At 35.7% G+C, this 11,707-nt stretch overlaps 1 protein-coding gene across 1 annotated transcript; it reads right to left on the reverse strand.

Annotated features, from left to right (window-relative positions):
* Window positions 1–4,643: 4,643 nt before the first annotated feature.
* On the reverse strand, window positions 4,644–5,653 carry LOC118591428 (olfactory receptor 4K15). Its single transcript, XM_036199742.1, has one exon. It carries the CDS (start codon window positions 5,639–5,641, stop codon window positions 4,667–4,669), a length of 975 nt encoding a protein of 324 aa, XP_036055635.1. The 5' UTR covers window positions 5,642–5,653; the 3' UTR covers window positions 4,644–4,666.
* Window positions 5,654–11,707: the final 6,054 nt, after the last annotated feature.

The following is an 11,707-nucleotide window of genomic DNA, read 5'->3' on the forward strand; positions in this document are numbered from 1 at the left end:
GCATCCAAGCTTCCACTGGATGGAAGCATCTAACAGTCCTAACCCATTTGTAAGACCAATGATCCACAACAAGTACCACCATGGTATTGTAACCCTAGGGGTGCAATAGTGGTATACATACTTTGGTGGTAACCAACAACTCTCTAATTTAACTTCATATTTGCTGCTGATGGATTGGGAAGAAGAACAGTCATTGTCTTCACTTGAGTATCCAATGATAAGCCACCAGGTGCCATTGGACAGTTTCAAATACAGAGTCATACTCACAGCTTTGGTTAAATTCATGAGATAATAAAGCAAATAAATAAAGCAAAACAAGAACACATGAATGTAGGGAAGGTACCTATAGGGAGGAAGGAGGATAGTAGGTCTGTGAGGAAGAAGGACAGGAACATGGAAGAAGAGAGTAAGCAGAATGTACCATATACATATATACAATTAGGAAAAAACAAATTTAATCAAAAATTTAAAAGACTACCAATAAAAATAAAAATAGGGTGGTCAAATTATTCAGTCCTCGAATACTCTTACTAAAGACTGACAACATGAGTTCAATACCCAGGAATCACCTGGTAGAAGTAGAGAACTGACTTTGGTAAATTGTTCTTTGATTTCCTTAAATGGACCATGGCACCTACACACACACAAATAAACAAGATGTAATCAAATATCAATGAGAAATATAAGAAATTATCTTTACCCATGTCTATTAGAATGTAAATTAATGACCTCTAATAGAAAATGTTTTACAATATCAATTTAATTTTGTATTGTCTTTTCTTTATTACTGTGGTAAAATATACTAACATAAAATTTACTTTTATTAATTTTTTTCTTTTAAAACATTACATTAAAATTTAACAATTTAAAAATAACATGTAAGTAATCACTCAGATTTCATGAACTGAACAAATCCTTGTATCTATAGTCTGGACCAAGAACTGGAGAGTCCAAAACTCCCAAAAAGAAAGGAAAATACTAAAAAGTAAAGATAGAAATGATTAACCAAGCTGTTTTTTATTACTATAGCTCTATAGTAGAGCTTGAGGTCAGGGATGGTAATGTCTTCAGAGGTGGCTTTATTGTGCAGGATTGTTTTAGCTATCCTGGGTTTTTTGTTTCTCCATATAAAGTTGAGTATTGTTCTTTCCAGGTCTGTGAAGAATTGTGTTGGGATTTTGATGGGGATTGCATTGAATCTGTAGACTGTTTTTGGTAAGATTGCCACTTTTAACATATTAATCCTACCTTTTCATGAGCATGGGAGATCTTTCCATTTTCTGATATCTTCTTCAATTTCTTTCTTCAGAGACTTAAAGTTCTTGTCACACAGGTCTTTTACTTGCTTAGTTGGAGTTACCCAAAAGTATTTTATGTTATTTTTGGCTATTGTAAAGGGTGATATTTCTATGATTTCTTTCTCAGCCTGTTTATCATTTGTATATAGGAGAGTTACTGATATTTTTTGAGTTAATCTTGTATCCTGCCACATTACTGAAGGTGTTTTTCAGCTGTAGGAGTCTCCTGGTAGAGTTTCTGGGGTTACATATATATATATATATATAATATTGTCTGCAAATAGCAAAGTTTGACTTCTTCCTTTCCAATTTGTATCCCCTTGATGTCCTTTTGTTGTCTTATTGCTCTAGCTAGAACTTCGAGTACTATATTGAAAGAGATACCATGATAGGAGACATAATGGGGATAGGGAGAAACCATGTGCTAGGGAAGTTCCCAGGAATCTACAAGGATGACCCTAGCCTAGACTACTAGCAATAGTGGAAAGGGTGCCTGAACAGGCTCAGCCCAGTAATCAGATTGGTGAATACCCTAATTGTCATCATAGAGCCTTTATTCAGTAACTGATGAAAGCAGATGCAGAGATCCACAGCCAAACACCAGGCCAAGCTCCAAGAGTCCATTGAAAGGGAGAGAAGAGGGATTTTATGAACAAGAGGCATCAAGATCATGATAGGGAAATGTACAGAAACAACCAAACCAAACTAGTAGAAACTCATGAAATTTAGACAAATACCTGTGGAGACTCTAAGGGATTGGACTAGGCCATCTGCATGAACAAGACAGTTGAGTAGTAGCTTGATCTGCTTAAGAGGCCCCCAGGCAGTAAGATCAGGATCCATCCTTGGTACATGAGTGGGCTTTTTGGAACCCACTCCCTATGGTGGGATGTAGCACGAATCTTAAAAGTTCTTATTAATAAAAACAAACCCAGAGCCAGGAATTGGGGTGAATGCTGGAAGATCAGAGAGACAGAAGAGGCCACAGCCACCTCAACTCACCAGTTCCTCAGCTGATCCTGTTTCCTCAGACTGGAACCCTCTGAGTCCTCATCCAAATGGATCTCAGCTGAACTGCTGCTCAAAAGCCTAAAAGCTTAACCAGCTCTAGTTCCTGGTCCTTATGCCTTATATACCTTTCTGCCATCACTTCCTGGGATTAAAAGCGTGAGTCACCATGCCTGACTATTTCCAGTGTGGCTTTGAACTCACAGAGATCCAAGTGGATTTCTGCCTCTGGAATGCTAGGATTAAAGGCATATGTTACCACTGCCTAACCTCTATGTTTAATATTATGTTTAATGTTATGGCTATTCTGTTCTCTGACCCCCAGATAAGTTTATCGGGGTGCACAATATATCAACCAGAGTGGACACCTTACACAGCCTTGAGGCAGAGGCAGGGTGGCGGGGGATGGGGGGAGGAGGTTGGACCTGCCTCTACTGCTGACTCCCCATGGGAGTCCTTCTTGTAGGAGGGAATGGGGGGTGTGAGTTGGTGGGGGAGCCTGGAAGGGTGGGAGGAAGGAAGAGGGGGATCTGTGATTGGTATGTAAAATGAATAAAATAATTTCTTAATAAAAAAGAAATGATTAACCACCAATAAATGGCAAGTTTTCAGATTCCAATATCTTCTGATCATAGATCAAGTAAACAGTATCAGTATTGACAAGAACAGATACATTTAAGGCAAACTTGCCGGGTGGTGGCGGCAGCAGTGGCGGTGGCGCACGCCTTTAATCCCAGCACTCAGAAGGTAGAGGTAGGTGGATCTCTGTGAGTTCAAGCCCAGCCTGGGCTACAAAGTGAGTTCCAGAAAAGGTGCAAAGCTACACAGAGAAACCCTGTCTCAAAAAAAAAAAAAAAATTAAGGCAAACATAATGCACCCAAACACATTCACAGTCTAGACCATGACTTCTTTCATAAACGTGTTTTGAGTGTGTACTTAGAGAACAAACAATAGTATCAGTTGGCTGCTAATCCTGTTTGCCTTGCTTTGGTTGCCTCCTCTGTGGAAGGCAACTTATATGATAATGAAGATTCAAAACAGTGTTAATATTTATGTCTGTCCTCAGATGGCTCACTTATCTTATCTGGTTTCCCAAAATTATTCTGTTCTAATATTACAATCTAGCCATACCATTTTCCTGTTATCCATGATTTTTAATAATTTTACCTAATTCTAATTCCATATCCAAAGATGAATATTAAGAAAAATGTTCATTGGTGCATATACCAATAAAAAGTTCTTCCACCCATGCATTTCTGGTCTCTCTGAATGAAGCTTCAAAATAGCAACAGCCTATTTGTTTTCATATATAAAGAGGTATAAAAGTCTTTTCTGAGGATGAAAATTAAATTACTACTTTTTCTCTCAATTGGCCATGGCAATTCTTCCATGAGCTCCAAAAACGTAAAGGAGACAACGGTATTTTGTGACAGATGTATATTATATGTGTTTAGAAATACTTATTCATACAACTTGATGGTACCTTTGGACCTCCTATGCCAAACTAGATGTAGGAGCAAAATATATTGATGATTTCTTGGATTTGTTAATGGAAACATTAAATTCCTAAATAATGGGCAGTTTTAAAACCATGGCCATTAGATAACCCATGGTAAGAAGTATTGGCTCTTATAAAACTTCAGTAACATCTAAGGATTTATTTTTTCAAGCAGTATTAGGGCTTTACTTACGAGATACAAGGTTCTGTCCAGGAATTGATGTTGTGCATAATCTCTTTGGCTTGCCCAAAGAATCTGCCTGTTGTAATTAATTTCCATTTGCTTAGATTCCTTTGTACATAAAATTCAAGTGTTGTAGAACCTGGTCCTGAATAGTAAACTCTGTGCATAAACCCAGTGAATGCTAAACACTGTGACTAACATTAAATTCCAATCAGCACATGGAATTCACAAAAAGCTGTATTATGGCAGGAGCATAATCAATATAGAACTAGAAAAAGCAAAAAGTATTCATCACTCATCTTTTGTTTGAAAATCTGATTTTAGAAAATGCATCTCTTCCTTTACAAATAATAACTGTACTTGATAGTTTGAATATAAACTATATTTTTCAACCACACAGCAAAAATATTTACAATTCAATAAATGCAATAACTGTGTTCACATTAAAGCAGACCTTTTTATTTTAAAACCATCTTAATTTTTAAAACAAGAATAAACAACAGCAAAACACAAAAGTAGTTGAAAGAACATTGAATTTCATGAAATGCATTCTGCCTATTACTCTTATTATAAGCCCTCAAATATCCCCATATGTTAATTGAATACCTTTAAAAATACAGCAATTTCATTTTGGAACTGTCCAGAAACAAAACAAGAATGCTTCCAGCCCTGTAATTTTACTTTGTTTCCATAATAAGAACATTTCTAATCAATGCAGAAACCTGTCCAGGCTTCAGATAGCGACTCCTCAGCTTTGACATAGCTGCTTTTACATCTTTGTTTCTTAAAGTATAGATAACTGGATTTAATATGGGTGTAAAGATGGTGTAGAACACAGCAAGGACTTTGTCAACTGAATAACTGCTAAAAGGCCACACATAGATGAAGATGCATGGTCCAAAGAAGAGTGTGACTACAGTGATGTGAGCAGTTAGGGTGGAGCGGGCCTTGGCCATGCTAGCAGAGGAGCGATTCCTAACTGTAATGAGAATCACAGTGTAGGAGACAACCAAGAGGAGAAATGAACTCAAGGAGAGAAAGCCACTATCTGCAACTATTAGTAAGCTGACAACATAAGTGTCTATGCAAGCTAGCTTGGTTACCAGTGGCAGATCACAGAAAAAACTGTCCACTTGGTTAGGACCACAAAATGGCAAGTTAACAGTGAATGCCAACTGGCTAGTTGTATGAATGAAACCCACACACCAGGAGATGATGACCAGAATAATACACACACGGCGACTCATGATTGTCATATAGTGGAGAGGTTTGCATATTGCAACATAGCGATCATAAGCCATGGATACAAGAAGTACCATCTCACCACCAGTAAAGAGATGAACAAAGAAAATCTGAGCCAAGCAGGCATTAAAAGATATAGTTTTTCGTTCAACCAGAAAGTCAGCAAGCATTTTGGGTGTAGCAAAAGAAGCCACACATATATCTATAAAAGATAAGTTTGCAAGCAGAAAGTACATGGGGGTATGAAGTCGAGAGTCTGAATTCACTGTGAGGATAATGAGGAAGTTTCCCAGCAGGATTGCTAGGTACAGCAGTGAAAATATGAGAAATAGGAAAGGCTGGAGCTCCTTTGAACTTGACAGGCCCAACAGCACAAACTCTGTTACCCGAGAGTAATTTGTTTCATTCATTGACTTTGAAAGATTTTGTCTTCAGTTGTCTGAATAGAAAAGAACAGAAATCAATCAATTAAATAAGTTTGGCTTGTTTCCTCAGTTACAGTTCATATTTCAAAGATTATGCTTTTTAATGCTTTTATCCAGGGAGTTATTCAAAATTACATGAATAATGCCATAAAATGTTGTATGAATCTAGTCATATTTAGTCTGAAATTAGTCCAAGTGAATACATGGTTTTGAGGAAGCTGACTGTAGTCATCCTTGAACAGAAGACAAGGATTAGAAGGACACTGAGGCCTGAGAGCACTGTTGCTGATGTGGCTGACAACAGTGTTCACTTTTCAAAAATTTGATGAAATGTACACTTATTGCTTTGTCATTTTAAAAACATGTTATGTGTTTATGAAGTTTATTACTGCAAATAGAGACAATTCTGGATTTGTGTAAGTTAGCTAATCTATAAGAAGGACCCTCACCTTGAGTAACCACATATTCTCTCCTCTTCTCCAATTACAAATTCTGTAAAGGAAAATACAAAATCCTGACATAAATGGAAAACTACAGAACTTCACAGACCTTTTGTCCTGGTCACTCATATCCTCACACAGATTTTCCTTACAATGAAATCAGATATATTTGTTCCTGTCAGCTAAGCCCTGGAGAATCTAACCATTTTCATAAGCAGTCACTAGTGTTAGTAATCACAGGAATTTATTGGGACACATACATACATACACACGTGCACAAACATACCCACACCCATGCCCACCCACACATTTATTTGAAAATCCCCAAGAATAATTAAGTTTAGGGAGAGTAATTATGTATCACAGGAATTTATGCTGCAGGATTTTTTTCTTTCCTATGTGGTTAATATGTCTTATTTTTATCTGAACTTTATACATTTTATTTTGTTTTTACATATATAAGTGATCTATAACCCACAGACATGTAGAGAAGTGAGAAAATTAGAAAGCAATCTGCAAAAAGTTATTAGATTATCTCAACTTGAAAATCATCACATCTAAATCAGGTCTTGAAAGATGTCTTTTTATTATTTCTAGACACTGGCAACTGTAAATATCAATGTCTTCTTAGATCAAAACAGTTTGAGTTTCGCTGGATGAGTTACACATAGAGCAATAAGAGATCAATAATCTTAATTAATTTCCAGAAACAAACTCAGAGAATAACTTTTGTATTTCATGTCTCCAACTTGTCAGACCCCTGCAAAAAACTAATTTGTGTTTTATCACTTATACCATCAAAACAAGCTCACCAAGGTATTCAGAAATGTTTAAAAAGTAGAGTTTTAAAGTAGAGCATACTATAAAAAATATATATATAATAGAATGTTTGATTTTTGAGAAGGTACCACAATTTTTTTCTGAACCTTCTTTTTGTTTTTAAGCTTTCTTTTATTTTTCAGAAGTCCCAACTCTTAGACACATGCCACAGAGGACACTTACAGGCAGGAAGGAAAGTAATACAAGTGAAAACATCTTGCTGGGATTTTCATATATGCCCCTTAAGGGACAGTAAGTGTGAAAGAATCAGAAAGAACCTCCTAGAACAATGTGACAGAAGCATTTGTGAACAGAGAATTTAAAATACAGCATACAACTCAATCATGTGAGTAGTTAAAATCAAGAACTGGCCTCCAGTAACTCCTCTGAGTCTCCTGTAAAGTTGATTTTCCCCACTGTCTGTGGCTTGTAGGACACTTGGAAAGCTTTGGGAAAATCTAAAACCAAGTTTCTTAGTGTCTGACATAAAATCTGCGGGAGTGTATACTTACTTACTCTCCCTAATGGGGTATTTATGAAAATCCCAGCAAAATGTTTCTATTTGTATTGCTCTCTTTCCTGCCCGCGAGGGTCCTATTTGACAGGTGTCTAAGAGTTGGGACTGCTGAGAAATAAAACAAAGGTTTAAAAAAAGGTTCAGGAGGGACTGGAGACATGGCTCAGAGGTTAAGAGCACCAACTGCTTTTCCAGAGGTCCTGAGTTCAAATTCCCAGCAACCACATGGTGGCTCATAACCACCAATAATGAGATCTGGTGCCCTCTTCTGTATGCATAATAAATAAATAAATCTTTCAAAAAAGGTTCAGGAAAAAAAATGTACCTTCTCAAAAATCAAACATTCTATTATAGATTTTATCTGCTTCTACAAAGATTATAGGCCAGTGTTATTGATCCCTTGATAATTCAGAGAAGTTAATAAAATCAATTGCCTTCTTTGGCTGGCACATTATATATTAGATGAAAAGTGTTAACATTTTGTTTGAAATAAATTTTATATTGATGAAAGCCAGAAATGGTATGTCAGTATCATAATTGCGTTATTGGGCATCTACAATTCACTGCCTGGGTCCTTTAATCTCTTAGGACTCATCATCCTTACATGTTAATCAGATTATCCTAAAAAAATTCACCAAATTTGCCTCTCAATTGATTAGTTAGGTGAGGAGTCAATGATTTCTAAGAATTTATACTTACTGTTAAATTATAGTGTGTTGTCTTAGATTATTCTAATTTAATTTAACCTAGTAATTATTATTTGATATTTTCACATTGCTGGCGTAACTAAATATGTTTCCAATTAGATGTGCTCATGTATAATGATTTTGGTTCTTACAATATTTAAAGATGAACTATGCCTGAAGATTTAGAGGGGCTGAGTGATCTTCAGGTCCCTGATTTTTGAAATTTTAATCTATAAATTTTTCTGCAGTACTATTACTCAAATATTAGAACTGATAGGTGAAGTGAGGAAGAATATGTAGTTTACAAGAGTCACAAAGCTTTCTGGATGCACCTTTCACCAACTTTTAAACATTTCTGTCCTCTTACTTTCCAACTCAAGACAGATAGGTATGTCACATTGCTGGTAGTTGACACATTTTGATACATTGTCTTTGCATACATACAAAAGCAAAACACTTTGCTTGTCTGACATTAAGTGGAAAATATGTATCTATCCTCTAATCTACTGTAGTCATTAACCACTGGAAAGATTTAGTTGCTATGCATCACTATAGAGATAAGGTAATATTTAGTTTTTAGGGAAAAAAAAGGAAGAAATAAGTTGAATGTCTGTAGCCACAAGGGTCTGCTTTCTAGTAGATCAGATGTAGTTGTGTGGGGGGGGGCGGGTTCTAATGAGCTAGGGAGCACTTGGATAGCCAAAAATCTGAAGTGGGGAAAGACAATTTAAAAGAAGTTTCAAAATAAATAATATTTTACAGAATTTGCAAAAGACTTTGCCTAACCCTAGATATATGTTGCTTCTTTTCACAAAAATAAATTAGATGACCACAAATAACTTTCAGCATCCTCCAGATATCAACACCTATGACATGTCACATATATTTACATTTCTTGGTTTACATTGCATATATAATGTATATGTATATATATATGTGTGTGTGTGTGTGTATATATATATATATATATATATATATATATATGTTTACTTACATGTCAGAAAAATGTGTCTCCTGACGTATCTCATCTTATAGTTCCAGAAAAAAGGTGATGTTTTTAAAAGCAAGAGCAGCACAATTCCGCAGGAGCCAATATATAGGTGAGGGAGGCAGGAAACGCTGCCTTTCCCAATTCAATTTTCACCCTCAATGTTTTGGAATATGACTATCCTCAGCATAGAGATAGATAAAAAGAAATTGCAATGATTAGAAACTAATTGTGAATTGACGTCACTGGACTGTAGTGACCAAGAGACCCACATGAGAGTTGGGATCACAGAAATTGCCTCCACTAGAGATAATTACATGAGAGAGTTGTTTACTCACTAGGACAACTTGAGTATTCAACACATGGAGCAAAAAGCAGAACTAGCAAAATGATTTGTCTTGTTATAGACCATACAATGTAGTGGGGAAAAAAATCAAGGAGTAAGTTTTTGGTTAATTCATTTTGCTTCAGGACATAAACATCAGTGAGAATGTCAACACTTGATAAGAATTCATATGTCTTTTCATAATACTAATCCCCAAAATACCTTGCTGTGTTAATTCTTAGAAGCATGTATTATTATATTCTTGGTTTCTATGGCATGGATTCTAGAACAAAGACATTATGGACCTGTCATATACAAAATTGACACCCTAGAACAATATTCTGCCTCATGTTCTTAAATATAGTCATAGATAGCATTAAACACACATTCAGTTTATAAAGAAGAAATATGTACAAAACCAGTCTTCTGCATTTTTCAGAAATATGAAGATAATGCTTTTTAAGTATGCATTTCCATTTATATGTTTCCATCTATGTGTTTCCTATTTATATTCAGATACAGAGTTTGAAGATAACTATATCTTTCATATTAGTGTGTCATTTTAGTATTTACTTATTTATTTTGCTAAAATACAATTGACACAATCTGAGATCCCCAGGAACATCTTGTGAATTGAAGTTTACATCCAGCTCTCACAACACAAGAACGTTGTGTCATTAATTAACATAAAGTTATTTGACATTCATGGCCTAACCTTCAAATATGGGTCCATTAAATGCAAGTAATGCCTACTTTTTCTCCTAGCAGTTTCACTGTTTCAGGCATCACATTTCAGTCTTTGATCAACTTGGAGATAACTTTTATGCAAGGTGATAATTACAGATACTATTTCACTATTCTTCATGTGGACAGCCAGTTTTCCCAGTACCATTTGTTGAACATGATGTCTATTCTCCAGCTTATGATTTTGGAATCTTTGTTTGGTTTCAATTACGCAAACTCATATTTGTGTGTTCAATTTTGTTTCATTGTTCTAGTTTGTTTTTGTGCCAATACTATATTGTTTTTGTTACTATTGTCTATAAGGTGTCTTGGTGTCTGGAAGGGTAATCCCCCCCAGCCTTGCTCTTTTTGCTCAGGATCCTTTTGTAGCTCCATGAAAATTTTAGGACAGACCTTTTACAAAAGTTTCTGTGAGGAATGAGATATCAATTTGGGGTAGGGTTGCATTGAATCTATGAATGGATTTTGATAAAATGATCATTTTCATGTTACTTCTACCAATCCATGAGTATGAATGTCTCTGTTTTCTAATGCCTTTATCTCTTCCTCAGAGATCTAAATATTTTAATAGAGTAGTCTTTCACTTCCTTGGCTAGGTTCAATCTAGAAATTGCATTTCTTTGATGCTATTAGGAATAGGATTGTGTATGAGCATGTATAAAAATACTACTGATTTATGTAATTTGTCTCTGTATCCTGATATATTGCTGAATTTGTTTATCATTTCTAGAAGTTTTATGATAGAGGTTGGGGGATCTGTAGCTAGAGTTTTTCTCTCTAGGTCCAGCCAAGCCCCGACAGTCCTGTAGCCCACTTTAAAATAAACATACAGATGCTTATATTATTTAAACTGTTCAGCCATTAGTTCAGGCCTACCATTGTCTAGCTCTTACTCTTAGACTCAGTCCATTTCTGTTAATCTATATGTTGTCATGTGTTCCATGGTTTTACCTGCTGCCTCTACATGGTGCTTCTTGAACAGCAGGCTGGTGTCTCCTCCTCTCTGCCTTCCTGTTCTCTCAATTCTCTTTTCTGCTAGTCCTGCCTATCCTTCCTGCCTCGTTACTGGCCAATCGGTGTTTTATTTATCAATCAATCATCCACAGCAGGGATCTCTTATGTATAATACCATGTCATCTGCAAATAGGGATAATTTGACTTCTATTTGTATTCCTTTTATTTCCTTCAGTTGTCTTATTGCTCCAGCTAATATTTCAAGTACAATATTGAAAAGAAGTGAGGATTGTGGAAATCTCTCTCTTGCTCCTAATTTCCATGAGATTGCCCTAAATTTATCTATATTTAGGATTATGTTGGCTGTGGCTTTCTCACATAGGTTTTATTATGGTGAAGTATGTTTTGCTAGTCCTAATATCTCTAGGGCATTTATCATGAAAGCATGTGGAATTTTCTTGAAGGCTTTTTTCTCGAATATTAAGTTGATCATTTATTCCTGTCTTTAAGTCCATTATTGTGTTGTATTGTGTTTACTCTATACATTTATGTTATTTGCATGTGTTGAACCATCCATG

This window comes from Onychomys torridus, chromosome 9, assembly GCF_903995425.1.
Source record: "Onychomys torridus chromosome 9, mOncTor1.1, whole genome shotgun sequence".
Classification (NCBI taxonomy): Eukaryota; Metazoa; Chordata; class Mammalia; order Rodentia; family Cricetidae; genus Onychomys; species Onychomys torridus.

Excerpts from the sequence above, each read along its gene's own strand:
- LOC118591428 (XM_036199742.1), bottom strand. The coding sequence starts at position 5,641 with ATGAATGAAACAAATTACTCTCGGGTAACAGAGTTTGTGCTGTTGGGC.